Genomic DNA, 20,484 nt, shown 5'->3' on the forward strand with positions numbered 1-20,484 from the left:
AAGATATGTTTGGGAAAGTGAAGTTATTTCACAGTGGTGATTGCAACCAGCTGTCTAGACCTCAGAGCTCTTTTAACCTGCAGATGTGACGTTGCTTTGGGGATGGACTCTGTTTGGAAGGTAGTGATGTCCTTGGCATGACAGATATTTACTGACTCCAGCTTTCTTTAATTTTCTTTGTTTGGTGTGAAGGACATACAAAGATTGGTGATCAAGCAAATCTATTTTTCCTAGAAAAATATTTTTCTAATTTTTGAAAAAGCTATTTATGATGAACTTTTTTTGTTGAACTTGGATTTATAAAGTGGTTCTATTTAGTAAAGTTGGTGAAGCAGCATTTTGAATATTTTAAACTGACATTTTAGAAAAAAGCCTACTGAGCAATGAATATTAGGATAACTGTTTTAGCTCAGCGTGCAGCTGTTTCCCAGGGTTCGCATGTGGAATTTACAGTTAGTGACAAAAGACAGCCTAGTTGCCAGTTCCTTTTATAAGAGACCCCAGGGGACCAAATACATCATTTAAGTAGTAGGTAGTCTGAAAACACATGGTGAAACGAGAACACAAGCTACATTGTGAGACTTAAGGGGGTCAAAGTTTCCTTGTATTTGTTAAAATGTGAGGAGCTGACTGTAGTGAAGGATAGAGAAATAAAGAATTAATAGGGGACTGGATTAGAAATATTCTTGTGGCATTTAATGTAGTTATACACTGAGAGTGATAGAACCTAAAAATTGTTTTCTCACCTCAGTCTATTAAGTACTGCCATTAACTCTTCTTATTTGTAGTTTACAAGGTTCATTAGTGATTTGTGCTGTTCAAATGGAAGCTCTCTCTGGGGTTTTGTTGTTATTTGTGTATGTGTCTGCGGTTTTGAGATAGAGTCTTGCTCTGCAGCCATTCTAGTCAGGAGCTCAGGTCCTCCTGCCTGTGCCTTTCACGGACTGGGATTTCTGAGGCTTTATGTTTAGGTTTTGTTGCTGGACATAGAGTCTAGGCCTTGCACATGCTATACTCACAACTTTTTGTTTAGTCTTGATTTTACTTTTTGCTTAGTCTTGATTTTTTTTTAAGTTAGAGATAGTGGAAGTGAGGAAGGAAATTTTTCTGTTTCATTGCAAAAACTTAGTGAAATTAAATATCAGGATGAGGACCCTCTTGGGATGAACACAAGAGTACTTGGATGTACGCTTTGTCAGATTGGGCTGGAAACAATTGTGTGATAAGCATATGAGGTATCCAGAAAATACTGGATTAGAGGATTTTATGATTTCAGGATCTAGAATAAAATGATCATATCTAAATATACAACTTCACCTGAGGGTTCGTGTAGGTTTTGCTCAGCAGTTGATAACTATAACAGCCAGAAAACATATAGTGTTCAAGTTGCATGATGTTCTCTACTTGTCTTCTAAGTGTGTGCATAAGATTTGAGTCAGTTTTACAGCCTTCCTGTCTCTGGGCTCTGTAAAACTGTGTACTGATTGAAATGGGCTAGATCTTCATTGTATTGAAATGAAGTAGTTCCATAGTTGGAACATAAGTATTTACTATCTTGGGAGTGGAGAAACAGGAAATATTATCTAGTGCCTCCCAAAGTGTGTAGTATGTATAGGCAGTTAGTTAACTAACTGTCCTGATGCTGTATTATAGACATAGTTGTCTGGATTCTGAAAGGTCTCAGGCCATTATTTGAGAAAGAAATAAATCTTTCTAGGATTTCAGCTCCTGGTTTGTGAGTGGTGGCATAGTGTATCTAATTCTTTGACAACTCGTGTATAAACACAGTATACTTTGTAGACCGAGAGAGCACAGTTGACCTGGTTTAAAACTGATGATATTGACATTGTTAAATACAGAATAGTAACCTGCAGTTGCTTTAGGAATTGAGTTTAACATGCTTGTTGGGTGACTAATACACATAGCATGTCATTCTAGGTACCAGAGATGTATATGGATGATATCACTCTCCCTTAACGCTGTCTGTGTAGGACCACTGCTATGGTGGGAGCTGCTGCAGTTCCTTATTGTGTATTAATTGTCTTTGTGTTATTAGTATTTCGTTTTGTGGAAAGCACTCAGTAAGTACTTCCTGAATTTATAACAAGGAAGATAAGTAGATCTTATCTTACAAGTAGATAATAGTATAAGCCCTTAGATAGGTCTAGAATGAAACAGTGTAGGGAATAGCAAACTTTCTGGCTGTTAATTGGTTTCAGCTAATAGTAAGTAAATCTTTCCTTTTGTGTAGAATATACCTCAAAATTTTTCATAACTTTCCAAATTATAGATCAAAGTTGTATCATAACTTTTTTTTCCCCTTATGTCTGTTTTCCGGTGAAAACTGTCGCTTTATTAGATTGTCTCATTTTTCTTCACCTTTAAGATTGTTTACTCCTTCAGCTGTCGTGGGCACAGTAAAAATATGGGGGAACACTAGTAATTCAGTATTTCCTGTACATGACTCTTCCCAACTCCATGAAGTGTTAAGGAACTTGCATGGTCATATAGATGACAAGTGATGGAGCCAGAATTCGGCTTCTTTATAAGAGTGGTGCTCTGAATATGAGCTAAGAAGAGAGTTTTTGAAACCTGAAAGCTAATGTCATGACCCAGTGAATCATTTGCATAGAAATTACTAGTGTTGAATCTGCAGATACCAAGAATCTACTGAACTGAATGTATTTACTGAGTACAACTCTGAATGTGGTTATATTCCAAGATCTAATCAAGACTATAACAAATAGTAAAGTCGCTACCTTTCACAGTACTTTAATGGGAAGAAACAGAATAAACACACAGGCAAAGGAACTACCACAGTCCTAGTAATGAGTAGCACAAAACTCAGACGAGCTAATGAGATGAGTGAGGGATTCATGCTTTACTTGAATTGAGGAAAAAGACTGCTCTGTCTCTCAGGAATTAAAATGTAATATGGACACCTGACTGTGAGGATGATAGTCCCTAAAATGAGTGATATTGAGGGGTCTTTTTGGGTACAGGAAGCATGGAAAATCTATTAAATCATTTAATGACAGGAGAGTGAGAAAATCAGTTTGCTGGATGAGAAGAGAGCAGTGAGAGAGTGGGTATCTCGGATTATAGGAAGACTGGTAAAAATTCACTAAAGAATTCAGAGAGGACTGGAGACATGGCTCAGAGATGACAAGCACTGGCTACTTTTAGAGGACCCTCCAGGTTTGCTTCCCATCGCCCATATGACACATTAAAACTGTAACTGTGATTCCAGAGGATCTTACGTCCTCTTCTGCCTCCTCGGAAACCAGGCACACAAGTGGCTAAACATCCATACACATGAAAAAGCAAAATTTAAGAAATAAAGAAGCCAGCCCACGTTGATGGCTCAGTGTGTAACGGTAACTGCTGCCAAGCCTTTTGACATGAGAACTTTACCTGATGGAAATAAAAACAGATTACAAGTTGCCCTTTGACCTCTACACACATGTGCTTATACTTGCACACAAAATAAATAAATGTAAAATAAAAAATAGTAATTTAAATATATTCTAAATGTAGTACAAAGGTTTTATGGTGCCGTTTCACTTTGAACCATCACTTAGCTGTGTAGAAGATGGACTGAATGGGGAAGGAGTAAGAGGCAAGACTCTAGAAACTAGGAATTTGGCTAGTGGCTGAGAAGTCGGCAGATTTGGGATATTTTGGAAATAAAGTTTATACAACTTACTATATACAGTTTGAGAAGAGAAAATTAGCGTTTTTATAATGTTTGAGACCTGTATCATTTTGTGAATGGGTTCCACAATCTACACTGGAAACTTAGATTGAAGAAGAATACCAAGTTTACCTTGGCAAATGAGTGTCACAGCTCCATGGGAAATGGTTCTGAGAAGCTCCTGTTGGCTAGTACTCTCTGTGGTCCGCAGCAGCTTCTTGTAGCTAGTTTTAAAACCAGTGTGTTCCATCCATATTTCTCATCTGGTATCTCCTTAGTTTGGGTAAGGCAAGTTCTTCTTCAGGTCTATAATTTTTCTTCTTCCTTTTTCCTCCCCCTTGTTTCCTAGACTCCTGAATATCAGGGATTGTAGGCAGCACAATTACATTGCTCACCTGTCTTCATTTTCATACAGCTTGTCTTCTCTCAGACTTAATTGTCATGCTATCTGTAGCCACCTGATTTTGCAACACTCCTGCCACCATCTTGTCTACCTATTTAAATCGTGATCATTATTACATGCATGTAGTCTCCAGGAGACCTTTTCTAATCCCATGCCTACTGAGTTACAGTACATATATTCAAACACCGGGACTGACTTAATACTTCGATCTGTATATGTGTTATGTATCCCTGTAGTATGCAAGAGAAGGGAAGGCATTCTTAGTGAGTGAACAGTGTGAATAGTGAAGTTACAGGGACAGATTGGAAGAGAAGGGGGGAGTTGAAGAATGGTTGTTAATCATGCAGAGTATCTAAGCAGTAAAATGTTAGAAAACCTTTCTAACATGGGGTCATGGCAGAATTTTAAAGACTAAGTTATGGTTGTACTTAATACTATAGAACAGTGGTTCCAGAAACACTGTCCCTTCTAAAAAGACTGGGAAGGTTTAGGGTAGAGATTATACCGGTAACCCCTGAACTCCCCAAAGTTAAAGTAAGCTACAGTTTCTAAAGAAGAAACAGCGGTCAACAATAACCAGAAGACATACAAGTAATGTCAGTTGTGAGAGGAATCACAAACTGGATTGATGTCTTTCTGATTTGTTGCTTGTGATTTTTTTTAAACATTAGTTTTATTTATGTATATGTTTGTGTGCCTGTAAGTTTATGTGCACCAACATGTGTGAGCCTATGGAGACCAGAGAACATTGGATCTATTGGAATTAGAATTCTAGATGGTTGTAAGGCTTCTAATTGTGGGTGCTGAGAACCCAACTTAGGTCCTTTCTGAGATCAGTATGTCATCTAGCCCTAAGCCATTGCTCCAGCTCGGCTGCTGTGTTGCTAAGAAAGCATTAATGGCTGGTTTTAGCTCTTCATGTGTAACCTGGCAGATCTCAGAAGTTGTTGGGTTTTTTTTTTCCTGTTTGTAAATCTTTGGATTTTATTAAGGAAATAGCAGAATGAAATAACTTTACCTTGAAATAATTATCTGCAGCGTAGGTTGTAGGTAAAGAATCATGGAGATCGAGCTCTACTTTGCACTGTGTCTATTGTTAGTTTGGGCATGACACAGAACTTTTCCGGAAGTCTAGACACCTGGGTATAATGAAAGACTGATTGTTCAGGGCTTCACTCAGGTGCCAGGATTCGGTACTATAGCTGAACTTTCCCCTAGGTTATTAATATCTCTAGCAAAGGGACTTCTGTGGATGGAACAGTTTGCTCTAAGTACCTAAGGTCCTGGTTGTGAAGCTGCTCTTTTAACAGAAATCATTCGTGGAATGATTTACATTTTTTTTCTTTAGTTAAAAAAACTTTGTGTACATTTTGTATTAGGCCACGTGTGTTCCATGACGCTCATGTTGGGGGCAACTTTGAAAAGTTAGTTGTATTTTTTTCTACCACTTGGGTCCTAGAGATAGAACTTGGCTTCAGGCTTGGGGACATCTTTACCGACTAGGCCTGTCACCAATGCTTAGGATGCTTAAATCACTTTTTCTTACGGTTTTAGGAAAAAGAATCCTTGAAGAATTTAATTCATTATTTGTTTAGCATCTCTTGCCAAATAAAAGGTAGAACTCTATTTAAAATATGTACCCAGAATCTTCCTGAAAGAAGAGTTGATTCAGCACCATAACCTTTTCAATTGACATTTGTCTTTTTATTCTTTGTGTGTAAAAATAGGGGTAGAAGAATATCTTCCTTATAAAATTCTTTAGTAAAAAAAAAAAAAAAGAAGTGGTAAAGTTTGTTAGGTCACTGACTTCATTATCACCTCCCAGATCCTCATTCGCTAGCTCCTACACTCTTCCTTGTGTTTTCGCCTTTTGAAGTTCTTTTATGCCATCAGCAACATCACTTGAGGTTTTTCTTTCACATGCTCTATTCTTGCCCTGATTTGTGGAGATGACTTTGTGTTATTATTTATAAGTAGAAGAATAAATTTTCTCCCCTCTGTTTGTACCTATCCAGTTCGTCTTAGTTTGACTCAAGTATCTCCAATGTAAAAATAATGTATTTTGTCTCCTAAAAACAAATCCCTGTATGCTTTTATTGAGTGTTTTTTATTGTTTTAAAGAACTTCTGTTTTTAAGTTAAACTTCAGATAACTAGCAAATATTTAAGAATTGGTAATAACAGTTCATAGTATATATTCTTTTCATCTTTTGTAAATATTTCAACAAAATGAATGTGTTGGATTTATTAGCTGTGTTTAACCAAGATGGAGGCTAACATTGAAGTATATTTTCTTCAGATTGTCTTCCTTAACCACTAATTATAAATTAACTGGAATTGGTCAGTGTTTAATTAAAATAAAAAGCATTACTTATTCTTGTTTTCTTGGCCAGAATTTTCTGCCAGTATTCAAATTATGTACAATATTTAAAATAGTTCTAAAATTAGAAATTTTTTTCCATACAGAACAGACAGAAAAATACATATACGGAAAGTTACTTTAAAGCAAAGAAGTCTTTTGTAGGACCTACTGATTTCTTTGAAGAGGCCAAAAGGATAGTAAATTTTGCAGGACATATGAATTCCAGTGTAAGAATAATGAAAAGGAAAGGAGAATGGACAAATATTAAAAAGAAGGAGACTAGAGTGGGAGAGGAGAGACGAGATAGGAGATTTAGGATTGGTGGATGCAAAGATGATTGGTAGATATCCCACAGGTAGAAACACATCCAAAAGGAGGCTGAAAGAAAAAAAAATAGATGAAATGTGTTATAGGACACTCACATTGTGAACTCCATTGTTTCCACCTGACATGGTACTACCGTTCAAGAACACTGGAGTTAAAGAGATCGACCGAACTCTAGTCCTAGTTCTCTGTGTTGTTGCCTTGGAGAAGTCAGTTAACTCATCCAAGATCAGATTTCTTACCTGTAAGATGTAGACAGAGTAGGTGAGATAGGTGATCTTTAAGATCTAAAGTGTATAACTTCGGCAGTGAGTAACTGGACATTTTCATCTAGAGCTGACATTAAGACACTCTCACTTTAAGAGAGCCCCTGAGTTCAGGAACCTTTTCTGTCTTACCCTCTGCTGTTTCCCTGACAGATTGTTTAGTATTTGCCACACGGTAGCTGCCCAAGAAATGTGTGTGACGAAAATTGTCATTTGATAGTTTATTGTAGAGCCGGTCACAGGACCTATAGGAGAACTGCACGGTTGAGGGCGGGAAAACACGGTTTCTTCTGGAGGAATCTTGAGTAGGCTGACTTTTAATCTCTTTTCTTCCTTATTTTGTCCCAGACTTAGAGAAAATGATAATAGGCTGCAGCATTATCAATGCCACCACAACAGGGTCTAGACACAAATAGAGTGGCAAGCCAGTGGACACTCCAGGTCAGTTCCCTTCCAAGGGGCTTGGAGAGATTCTGAGAGTTTCAAGTAGCTGTTAGTGGAGTCCCTGAGAATAATGTTGTTCCAAAAGACACATTTTGCAGAGGTGTTTAAGAAAGAGTGTGGTATATGTAGTGCACTATGTGAAAGGCATAGACTCAGACTCTTCAGAGCTTTGAAATGCTTAGACCCAAAACTGAAACAGTAAGGAAAAATAGCGTCTTAAATCCCTAACACTAAAGTCATTATTTTCTGGTCAGCCTTTTTTCTTTATTTAGCTTCAGTTTGAAATAAGTTTGATTGACCAGTGTATCAATATTCAACCAGCTGAAAAGAAAACCCTGAAAGCACTCAGGTGAGAAAGATGGAGGAAAGAGGAGGCATTCATAGACAGATAGGATGGCAACACACATGATCCTGTATGCCTTTGAGGAAGATGAACATGCATAGAATATTAACTCTCCATTCTGAATCTCAAAATAATTTATATTTTATACCATCTGAAAATAATAATGTGTCAAGCATGTAAAAAGTAAGTTTGTCCAATTTGATTAATATTTTTGAATTTTATGTCTGAATTGCAAATCTCAGTAGTCTTAAAAAGTATGCCCAGGCAACATGTCAGTTCCTGCATCTGGCCCCAGATGTGCTAGAGAAATACAGGAGCCTTATAGGTTGAATAAATCTTTTTGAATCACTTCAATTTTTAAAATCATACCTATATCAAATTGATTTTTTAGCAATTGCAAAATATTATGTATTGGGTTTGTAAAAATTGCAATGTTAAGAAGTATGTATTAAATAGACTTTCTCTAAAGTGGATTTGCAAAGAATAATATAAGATTTAAGATACTGTGACAAAGTGGGAATGATTGTCTTTTCCCTCTCTTTTGTTGGGGGGTTGTCTTTTTGATACAGGGTTTCTCTGTAGCTTTGGGGCCTGTCTTGGAACTAGCTCTTATAGACCAGGCTAGCCTCGAACTCAAAGAGATCCCCCTGTCTCTGCCTCCCAAGTGCTGGGATTAAAGGTGTGCGCTACCACCGCCCAGCTATGAGTGTCTTTTCTATGTACATTAATTGTAAATTAAAACAAAACACAAGATACCAGAACTTCTTAAAGGCATATTTGAATGTACCAGTTTCACAAATGTGCCCTTAATGAACTTGAGAATAGTTTGTATTATGTAACATCTCATTTGTTATAATTATTAACATAGCTTATCATAAGATAGTAATATGGAAAGAATACAAAAAGATAATCAAAATACTAAATTTTAGACTAGAACTTTTGTTGAAAATCAGAGTCCGTTCGCAGTGAGTTGAATATTAGATCATTTTAAAGTGTTCTAGATTGCCAACTCCAGAAGATGGATACCAATTTCATTCCTGATGGCAATGAATTTCCTTCTTCTGAATTTTCTTATTAGGTGCATTAGGCCTTCCAATGAGGGGGATGAGCAACAATACCCCTCAGTTAAATCGCAGCTTATCACAAGGCACTCAGTTACCGAGCCACGTCACGCCAACAACAGGGGTACCAACAATGTCACTTCACACGCCTCCATCTCCAAGCAGGTATTTATTAATGGACCAGAATACTTTCAGAATGTATTTTGTAGAGTAAGCAAGCTTTTAATTTTTTAATGCGGTAATTAATTACTTGATTTTCTGGTTCAGTGCCTTTCACTAAGAAAACAGTTCTGATGCTCATTTGATGTCATTTCAAAGTAATAAATGCAGTGTAGCGCTTTGATCTTGAAGCTGTGTGCTAGTTGTCATCTGAATGGATCAAGGTTTAATCACCTCCTGGGGAACTTTTGCAAAAGCTGTCTACCTCTTCCTCAATTATGTTCAATTTAAAATGACTCCCCAGATAGCTGTATTCTTCGCTTGCCCCCTCTCCACACCTCTATTGCTTACTTAGAGTGAAATAAAACAGATAACATAGATTATATGTATTATTAATATCAAGAGAATAAGATGACAGGAATTTTGAATGGAATTATTTTAAATATATGTGAAAAGCATTTATAATTTTTATCATAGTTGTCCCAATAGTTCTCATCTAAGATGGCACCTTTTTTAGTTCCACTATAAGAGTAGGAATGCAACTGGAATGTGTAATTGAAATTCTAGGGGTTAAAGCAATTGATTATTTATAGAGAATTTTAATGAGTGATTGTAGAGAGCTTATTTAGTATAATGGACTTCTTTTTCAGGGGTATTTTGCCTATGAATCCTAGGAATATGATGAACCACTCCCAGGTTGGTCAGGGCATTGGAATTCCTAGCAGGACAAATAGCATGAGCAGTTCAGGGTTAGGTAGCCCCAACAGAAGCTCGCCAAGCATAATATGTATGCCAAAGCAGCAGCCTTCTCGACAGCCTTTTACTGTGAACAGGTAAGATGTTTATTGATACTGCATATAATTGTCTTTGGGGGGTATCCTCAGGTTTGCCTTTTCACATCTAGCCCTTTGTTTCTAAGTTGTGGCTCTTGTCTCACAGGTGTGTTTATCGTCTATTTGTGAGCTAAGATGTGTTTCCCATCACAATCCTTAACCCTTTCTAAACTCAGAACATGTTCTTAGAAAGATGTTACTCTTTTACAAAGCACATTAATTCTTTCTGTTGATGGTAGTATTAGAAAGGGAATGTTCATGGGTTGTCACTAGGCAAATCTTTATTGTTTATTCCATTCATTATTAAGTAAAGTTTATGTGCTTGGGTGCTAAGAGTTCTGGGTTTACGAACATGACTGGAGGAAAATGTGCTTGATTTTTACTGCCGTGCGTTAGTTATGCATCGCTTAGATACCTCCTGTGCCAAAGTACTTTGGTTGCTCACTAACAAAAGACTATTTCCAAACAATGCTCTTTTAAATTTTGTGTCTAGAATTTGAAAACAAAACAAAACAAAAAAAAACCCTGGGATTTCCCCTTCTATTTCTTGCTATCTATTTCATGTTTTGTACAAATAAGAACATGATTCATTTTGCTGATATGTTTACGTGGTTTGGGTAGCGTTAGAGTTATATCTTAAATGTAAGACTTTCTTGCAAAAGAACATGTAAGTTTGAATCTCCTATCATACTATGTTTATACTTAATTTTTACGAAAAACTATAGAGTGAAAGAAAGAACCTTCATTTAGTTGTTGCTCCCACATCCATCTTAGTCGGTTTCTTCTCTCCGCTGTCAAAGCTGCACTAAAATGGGTGCTAGCACACTTCCTCTTCAAGGTTAGCCCATAATCTTCAGTTAGTCTGTGTAGGACCTACATATCTTAAGTTTTTAATAAATTATTTGCAGTGTGGTTTTACAGCTCTTATCTTTTGATAGATTCTTAACTGTATTGCTTGAACTTTATTACATCTTTCTGCATTCTTGTTCAATGAATATATTTTTAGATTTAAAGTTTTACTTTTATTTTTCACATTTTAATTATTCAGAAAATACTTTGCGTAAAAAGTGTCACTGCAGTAAAGGTCTCCCTCCCTGCTTCTATGTGCTACTGATCCTCACATGAAATGGCTTCACTCGGTTCTGAATCCGTGGTTGAGGTTCTATATAACCAGCAGCTCTAGCGTAATGGGATGGGGGGATGTTTATTTTGACTCATCTACTCTGCCCTGGAATATTGGACCACTAACTGCAGAGCTCATCAAAAGGTGGCTGGTGCTACAGATTTAGGCAGAGCCGTTAGAGCTGTCACCTTCACATGCTTAGGGGTGCTTTCACCGGCATACAGACCTACCAGATCATTGAGCAGTTTCTGTGTACAGTTGTCATTAATAATTCTTATTAACATTCTTAATTATCTGGCCTTTTTCTAAGTACAGTTTCCTCTTTTTTTTTTGTTTCATTGTTTTGTCCTACTTAGGTTTATACAAAAAGAAAGAGGGGCTTATTTGTAATTATTTGCAGAAATTGTGCTGTACATTAAAATTGGGAGTGCTATAGAAAATTTTTTCTGTTAGGTACATGAAAACTAGGCTATATATAGATGAAATGATGTGTTTTAGAACACTGAATTCAGTGTTTGAAAAAAGTACCTGGTCAGTTTAATTCAGGTCAAATGAAAGGGTCAATAAGACATGAACTCATGGAAATGAGTAGTTGGGAAATACAGAGGTTGTGAAGAGAAGACTTAATACTGAAAAGCAAGCTTTACCATTCAGAGAAGAGAAGGCAAGTGTTCAGGTGGGGTGAGGGAGGGATCCTAAACCTCACTGCATTTTGAGAAGGGTGAATTTCTCCAGGAAGATAGCGCACTAAGGTCATAAAATGGTACCCTAAATCTTTGTTTTTCAACATTCATAAGTAAGTTTCTTTTTTGTTTTTAAAATTAAATTTGGTTCTTTCTTGTTCATTGAAGAGTTTCAGAGAAAATTTTAAATAAAAATGAAGATTAAGCTCTCAAATTAGCATTGGTTTTGAAATATTGTTATTTTATATGAGGAGACCAAAAGTATATACTTTTGTTTTTTTTCATCTCTAAGTTAGTGTTCTTACTGTATATCTAAAATTATTTTCTATGTACCCAGTATGTCTGGATTTGGAATGAACAGGAATCAGGCATTTGGAATGAATAACTCCTTATCAAGTAACATTTTTAATGGAACAGGTAAGCTTATTCTGGAGCTAGTACCCTACTAAAAGTACAGTAGAGTTCTGAAATACAGTAGTTTAACATACTGTTCTCTAAACACTAACAGGATTTGACTGTTTTAAATAGTTGAATTGAATTTAGTGAGAAACTGCCAGGGATAGATAGGAATCAGCTAAGCGGTAGAGAGCACTGTCAGCGTTTCCCCCAACCTGGTCTTGTAATGTAGTATTTTGTGTCATAACATCAATTTTTTTTAATATGTAAAGAGTAAATACTAATTTAGTCTATATTTTGCCTCAGAATCTTGGTTTGTTTGGTTTTTTCTTCTTCAGAACTCTTCTTTTTCTTGGCCCTGTCCCTGAGAACAAGAGTGGGTGGCAGGATGTTCTGATCATAGAGGCTCAGGTTGAAAGGAGTCTGCTTTAGGGGCCATTTTAAAATAGCTTTAATACAGACTTTCACATTAACCCTTACACGTTTTGATTCAGTATTATTTAAGATTGAGCTACCTGCAAACTAATTTGATTTTTGGCACAAACTAAAGTCTGTTGGGTCCTTTTCCCAGCTGCTCAGACAGAAGGTCGCTCTGGAGTGGTGGTGCTGGTCTTTGCCCCGCCCTCTGTCAGTGAGAAAGTAAGGGGTGTTGCCGTGACTGGAGGGGCACATAAACAGGTTACTGTGTGGAACATGGCGGAAAGAATAGCCTGTGAGGTAGAACATGCACTGACACGAGAAGAGACTTGACAGGAAGCCTCCATTTGTGGTAGCTCTAAGCTTTTGACTTCTGAGTGTTGAGGTGGTTTGTTGAACAGCTGAAGTGGACCAGCCAAGGTTAAAACCATTGAAAAGAATGGAAGCTTTTAAGCATTTGAATTTTATAGTTTTCTGGAGTGATTTTAAGGTATACTAACTTTGTATTATACCTCAATAAAGTGTATTAAAGTACACACTTTCATACTTAATGTGAAATCATTATGAAAGGTTACTTTTCAACAAAATGATGTTTTATTTTGCTGCTATGAAGTTCAGAATTTTTAAATTCTTAGGTTTTGTTTGCTTTCAAGTCTTTTCCTAAGTTTACATTTGGGAAATTATAAATTACTGGTTAAATTACATTCTCACCTAATACATGACAATTTTTAATTGGCCATTGGAAGACTTAAGAATGTGTGTTAAAAGTTAATTTTTACTTGGAGAAAAACTAGAATTAATCATAATTTGAGAGATATTACTTTACAAATTAAAACAGTAAAGATTTTCATTTCTTTTGCTTTACCCATATTGTACTTTTAATGAAAAATTCACAAATGTTTTTTAATAATTTGTGTGCCATAGTTTATCTTTACCTTTCCCCTTGAGGTTTTAAATGATCACCTTGGTGTGTTAATAAAAGTCTCTTTTTTTTAAATCAGTTAATCTTAGGATAGATAATAGTTGATTCTTATATTTGTAATATTTTGAGAAAGATCAAAATTAATTGGAAAATGGCCCCAAAACTATACATGCTTATAAAACAAGGAGAAACCTAGATTAAAGAAAAATTATAGTACAGGGTAAAAAATTAGGTAGAAAATTAAGTAATTTAAAATTCGAATGCAAGGTTAAGAACGCTGAAAATTGAGAGAAAAACGGTTAAAATAGGGAAATTCAGTTAAATGTTTGTTTCTAATGGTAGCAATCTAATGCAAAAGGAATAAATTCTCTATTCAGTATATTTATTGAGCGCCTACTGTGTATCAACAGGTAATATAAATTAGGTTTTGGTCATTCCTATATTCCCCACCTGCTCCTGAGTCATAGGAACAGTCCATCCTTGCCTGTAGCTAACATATACATACATGTGTACACATTTTTATCTCAAACTAATAGTGTACAAAAAGAAGTATTGGGTTTTCTATCTTCTGTTTGCCTCAGAGTCTGTCTGGACATTTGTCCGGAAAGGTAATGTCATCATCATACTTACTGTTGAATCTCGGAGTGACCCAGATACAGTCCCATCCATCCAGTTTTAATGAAAAAAAGCAGTTATATCGTAACAGTTTAATTCTTGTTCCCTAATAAGCTGTAAGTTTTTATTGTCTCTTCTATTGGGGGAGATAACGTGTAACCCCACTCTTTATCTCTTAAATCTCTAGAATTGGGTATGGTAAGGTGCTGGCTGCGTACTGCTTTCCTCAGTTATTAGAAAATTCAGTGACACAAGTCAGTCCTGTGAACCTATCACACCACTCTGCATTATTAAGGAAAAAGACATCTGTTGATTTAAATTATATTTTGGTTTTTATAATCTCATTTTAAATATTTGTAGAATCAGTAATGACTATTCTTTCTTACCATTTAGATGGCAGTGAAAATGTGACAGGATTGGACCTTTCAGATTTCCCAGCATTAGCAGACCGAAATAGAAGGGAAGGAAGTGGTAACCCTACCCCATTAATAAACCCCTTGGCCGGAAGAGCACCTTACGGTAATCAAGATTTTTAGCAATGGCCAATTGAAGGTTATAGCCATATGTATACACACATACATGTCTCTGTGTTGGCCATATGTGTTTATTATGTATTTATGTTGTCAAATCAGGCTAGTGTTATTTTGTCAAAATTCATATTTGAAAGCTTTCCCCGCATATATCCACAATAACATGGTTCATTGGTAAAAGTTTGTACTATAACCTAAATGCTTGACTTCATTGGTATTCAGAAGTTATTTTTTCTGTTTTCCATGTTTTGATTTGCTATATATAAGTGATTATTTTTGTGGTTGGGCTTTTGTTAGTTGACCCTACAGTTTTCAGAGACTATATTCCTGGTGATTAACAGTGACTGTGCATTGAGGTGTTTCTCCAGTCACTGTTGACACGGGCTGGATAATTCTCTTCAGAAAACAGGTGGTGTGAGAACATAGACTATGTAGTACCGTTCTAGCTTTAGCCTAGCGCATGCCAGCACCGTCCATTGTGACACACCTTCCTGGACATTAGCAGATGTCCTCTTGAAAAGACTGTGATCCCTTTCCTGAACCAGTGCTTAAGATTTTTAGTGTTATAGATTCTTGACCATCATTAATATTCCTAATTATTCTTTTTTACAGTCGCTAGTAGGATGAGAATTTGGCTGTAGTAGAGCTGAAAAACCATGTTAGGGGAGAATCGTCTGCAATAAGATCTAGACATAACAATTTAGACATTTCTATGACATTGTTTCTAGGGTGTGAGACCTGATAAAGAACAATAGTAAGACAGTAATTAGATGAGTTAATTTGTCAGTTATTTTAAAAATAGAACTCATATTTTCTCTATTATTCAAGGATTTCAATTTCTATACTAACTGAATATGAATAAAAATAATGTGTAGAGGGAAAGCTTTATATTTTAAAGTTTCCAAATCTGTTTTCCCAAAATAACGAAGTGTGACCTGCCCTGGGAGTTGAGTACCTGACTACTTGAGTCTCAGTTCAGATGCTAATGTTCTTAACCTTTCCTCATAGGTCCTTTTTCCATCCCTTTAAACATTCCCGTTGCTCTCCTTGGACCATCTCTAGTTTCTCCATTTCCTTCTTGAATTGTGGAGCCCCAAACTGGATTTTGTTCTCCAATAAGGGCCCGACTAATGACAAGCATAGTGGGAAGATTATTTCCCAGTTCTTGCATGTTTTACATCTGTAACATGGAGTCCAAGAAAATGAGAAATAAAGTGGAATTGTTTTATAATTGGTTGCAATTTGCTCACTCTGTAAGTCACTTTTAAGTAGAATACTGACATTTTTAAAAAATTTTATTGTGTTCATTTTTATTTGACAGCTAACGTGTTTATGACATCTAGTCAGATATTTAAAGCTAGCTGTAAGCCAACATTTTGGCTAATATTATCAATATCAGATCCTATCTTAAGCACATATAGAACATTAGAGTAGAATTGCAGGATAACCACTTATTTTTTTATATTGCTTTATATGTTGATTTTTTTCAGCAGTAAATCAAAATTTCATTCTTTATTATTATCCTGAATACTAATTTTTGAATTATTGTTTTACATGCTTTAAGAAAAAACTTGGTATATTATCATGAACAAAGTTAACTTTTTATGTAATTTGCATGACAATATTATGGATCCAATTACAATTTTCTGGATTATTTTCATTACATAGTTGGAATGGTAACAAAACCTGCAAATGAGCAATCCCAGGACTTCTCAATACACAATGAAGACTTTCCAGCATTACCTGGTTCCAGCTATAAAGATCCAACGTCAAGTAATGACGACAGCAAATCTGTAAGTACCAGAGATTCATGTATGTGATTGTAGTGTTCTCCCTGTAGACTGGTCTTCCATTAACAGTTACTTACTAGATACTGCTTCGGAACTATTGATTTTGAACACTGTAATAATCTAACTTCTGAAGAATGTGGAAAGCTTTGTAACTAGAAGATAGCCTATTTTTTTCCTATTTCATATAGGTTTGCAAATTTCTGTTGAACTTGTCAGTTAATTTAGACTTTTATTGTAGTCCCTGTCAGCTGGATCCCATGAAGTTTGATAATATAGACTTCTAAGGAGCTGTGTTTTTCTTGAGTAAGTTTTCTCCTTGAAGAATCTTTATACACATTTTTATACCTGTGTTGATTCAGCCGACTCAGCTTCTTCCTGATTTAACAAGGGTGTTGATTTCTTCTACCATTCACTGCAAGTAGCTTTTTTTTTGTATGTGTGATGGGGTATTGATGAGCGAAACTGTAAAGAGGATTGTTGGGTAAGAATGGACATCTGTGACTTAAGAAGTGTGCACATTCCTAGTTTTCCTCAGAGGCTGTCTGGTAATGTCTCAAATGCTGTAGTTTGTGTAAATCATCTCTTGTATATATAAGTGTTGACTGTAACTAAAGTGTGTGTCCCCAAAGTATAAAAACTCCAAGAAAGGTTTCCCCCATCCCCTGTGATCTATGATCTGAGATTAAAAAAATAATAATAAAAAAACCATTTTTCTCTAGCTGTCTTGTCTTTTAAATAGTCATGTATAGACACAGTATTTATTTGGTTATCATGAGGCAGTTAGGGGAACAGAATATTTGAGTAGAAAACAGGTAATTACTACCTTTTTGAATATAATAGTGAATAGCTAGCATGATGTTGATAAGTTTAAACTTGCATAATTAGCACATTTTAATGTCACACTTTTTTTCTATACTAGAATTTGAATACATCGGGGAAGACGACTTCAAGTACAGATGGACCCAAATTCCCTGGAGATAAAAGTTCAACAACACAAAACAATAATCAGCAGAAAAAGGGGATCCAGGTGTTACCTGATGGTGGGACTCCTTAAATATGTCAGAGATATTTTAAAGTACATTTTCTCTATTTTCCCTAATAGGAAATAAAAATAACTGTTTTTCTTAACCAGGTCGAGTTACTAACATTCCTCAAGGGATGGTGACGGACCAATTTGGAATGATTGGCCTGTTAACATTTATCAGGGCAGCAGAGACAGACCCAGGAATGGTACATCTTGCTTTAGGAAGTGACTTAACAACATTAGGCCTCAATCTGAACTCTCCTGAGTAAGTGTTTTTTTTTCCTTCCATATTTGTAAATAAACTTCTAGCATTTAGTAGGTCGTCATAAAGTTACCTATTTCTTTTTAAAAACAATAATCGAGGCAGCATTGTAGCCATTTTAATATATCCCTTGCTGCCCTGGACAGCCTCAACCTTGGTTAATTTCATCATCACATTCTGTTATCTGCTTTTGCCTGCTTAACTCTTGGGGTCATTCCTTCTATTATTAGCCCCTACTCTCCTAGAAATACTGTTCTATAAGAATCTATCTACAAGGAGTTTGGGCCCACCCCAAGCCACATCCTTATCTATTGCATCAGTCTTTCATTGTTAGGAACTATAGCCTCTTCATAAGGTTAACTTTTGCCCTGCTTTAACCATCACTATTTCCCTCTTCTCTCGTGGTGCTGTGACTTGTTGTTTAGTCATTTGATTCTATTGGGATTTTTCATCCATTTATTCTTCTACCTTCCTTGGTATTCTTACCTCTTCCACTTTCTTCTCACCATTAAATTTTATGGTCAGTCATAATATCTGATTTATGTGACTCTTGATTGTTTTGCCCTTCTCTCAGTTGTTTTCCTCTTCCCATTATTCTTGTTCTGTCTGCTTGTTTCATTCTTGATCCATCTGCTGGATGGACTATGGAAGAACGACAGTTTCATCGTCTTCTCTTGCTTCACACTCGTGCTCTAGAACTTCAAAGTGAGTTCTTAACTTTGCAGGCATACTCAAACCTGATATGCATAGTCCATTTAGAACTTTTTGTTTGCTTTTGACTGTTTGTTCTGTTTTTTGCTGCTGTTACATCCCATTTGACTATTTTGTGTTTCAGCAAGCAATTAGTATCTTTTCTCCAGTCCTTAACTCTCAAATAATGTCCTGGCTAAATTTCTACTTTATGGAGAAGAATGGAAGCAAATGGAAGAGGGCATCCACCTGGTCCTACCCCAATCTTAATCTGACACACCTGTGCCAGAGTATTTGGTCCCTGCTTCCTATTTAAAACTTTCTGAAAACTCATGAGTTGAATCTTAACTTCTTCTGCTCTCTCTGGTGCTAGTATCTCGAGCTAGGTTATAGAAATGTAGGGTAAGCACTCTACCCCAAAACGGTCTTGCTGGTGTAACTTAGGGTGGCTCTTTAAGTCCTTCTGCTTCTGACTAAGTAATATTGCAGGCACTTGTATTTCCATCTAACTCACAACACTTCTGTTTTGCCATTTCTAGTCACATGGAGAAAAACTTATTTTTCCATTAGTATCAATCAAAATACTTTTATCTTGATTCAACCTCCTGAATTACTGTCACATTGTTAATTTATTTTTTGAAGCAAACATCTCAAATGAATCATTTTAACTTTTCTAATTTGTCTTCTCTCATTCTATTAAACCCATTTTAGTTAGGATTCTGCTCCCACCACTCCGCTAAACTCTGTTCCACAAGTAAATCAAGTAGACTATGAGATGCTCTTTCTCTTAATCTTGAAGGTGTTCTTCTCATCCCTCTCAATTTCCCATGCTGGTGACACTGCCTGTCCTTTGAATTAGTCCTCTTTATTTATTCCGTGATGATCTTGTCCAGTCTTGTGCTCTGAAGGACCATGTAGATTGAACATTCCAGACTTCTCTCCTGAACTTGAGACTTTAAGGTGCCATTACCAGTTAAATACCTCTTAAATGATCTGGTTCCAGCCTACACTGTCTGTGCTTTTCAGTCTCGGTCATACTTGGAGACACCTAGCATTATCTTAGTTCTCTCCTTCCTTCAAGCTTAGGTGCAGTCCTCTCAGATACGGAATGGAATCACATTTTCACTACAGTGCTGCCCCTCTGGCTTGTTGCCTGGATGCTTTGTCAGTGGATCACCAAGGAGGGAGCCTTGGTTTTCCTTCTCTCCTTTCTGTATGTACAGCTTTATGTTGCACTCAAGATAATCCTTCTGAATAGGCTGTTCCTATGCTCAACACCACCTGCAGGTTTGTTGTTCTATTTAAGAACTAACTCCCTGTAGAGCAGCCCTCCCCTGTTCACCTTGTTCTTTCTTTCTCCCTACTTTACCTCGGCCGCTCTTTCCTTTGCTCCTCGTTGTGGTTTCCGTAGTCTTCTTATTCTGCGTCTCATGTCCGGATGTGTCTGTCTTAATTTTTCTCATATTTCCCTTGCCTGGCACAATGTTTGCCAGATAATAACCTGTGATTATCTTTATCATATTCTTTTTATTTGTTTAAATCTAGACTAGACAAATCTTACTTAAATTGACCACCTCACTTAATTATACAACAGTTTCCCTACTTTCGAGCCCTCCCTGAATAAATTATTTATTATGCTAATTATTGCCCGCATCCAATCCACCATATACTTAAGTCAAAAGTAAGTTTTATGTCAGCAGTGTTTGTTCACTTCCTCTGTTCAGAGTACCTAGGTGTTCCAGGTGTATGTAATAGGTATGCACAGAAATAAATACCTGGTGAGTCTTGTGCCTAATGCTTACACATTTGGATAAGGTATACATGGAAAGTAATTAAATTGGAGAACGATGTATAAATGAATTAAAAGCACTGCTAATTATAGCTAATTGAAAGTAGGACATTTAAATCGTGTACCTAAGTGTATTATAATGTTCTGTGCTCTGTATCCTGTTAGTAGAGTGCTAAAGGAAGCAGCCCTTTTTCATTTTTCTGCTATGAAGTTGTAGGAAACTCCAGAAAGGGAGCCAGGAACAATGCTCAGTTTTTATTTGAAGTCTTTTTTTTTTAAACTTATTTTACCAAAACTAAGTTGTAAATATATTTTACTACTTTATTCTTTAAAGTGGCTTTTTTTTTTTTTTACC

General features: G+C 36.2%; 1 protein-coding gene across 8 annotated transcripts in view; it reads left to right on the forward strand.

Annotated features, from left to right (window-relative positions):
• Cnot2 (CCR4-NOT transcription complex subunit 2) overlaps positions 1–20,484 on the forward strand; it is a 93,455-nt gene that overhangs the window by 63,940 nt on the left and 9,031 nt on the right. For 7 of the 8 annotated variants that reach the window (XM_048418560.3, XM_085683343.2, XM_048418562.3 and 4 more), the window contains 7 exons: positions 8,914–9,061; positions 9,706–9,888; positions 12,032–12,111; positions 14,438–14,563; positions 16,243–16,367; positions 17,284–17,404; positions 17,497–17,653. In XM_048418560.3, the coding sequence (XP_048274517.1) occupies positions 8,914–9,061; positions 9,706–9,888; positions 12,032–12,111; positions 14,438–14,563; positions 16,243–16,367; positions 17,284–17,404; positions 17,497–17,653 (940 nt within the window). The remainder of the gene's footprint in view (positions 1–8,913; positions 9,062–9,705; positions 9,889–12,031; positions 12,112–14,437; positions 14,564–16,242; positions 16,368–17,283; positions 17,405–17,496; positions 17,654–20,484) is intronic. The other variant, XM_048418566.3, reaches the window with a different exon arrangement.

This window comes from Myodes glareolus, chromosome 26 (assembly GCF_982192425.1).
Source record: "Myodes glareolus chromosome 26, mMyoGla1.1, whole genome shotgun sequence".
In the NCBI taxonomy this organism is placed as follows: Eukaryota; Metazoa; Chordata; class Mammalia; order Rodentia; family Cricetidae; genus Myodes; species Myodes glareolus.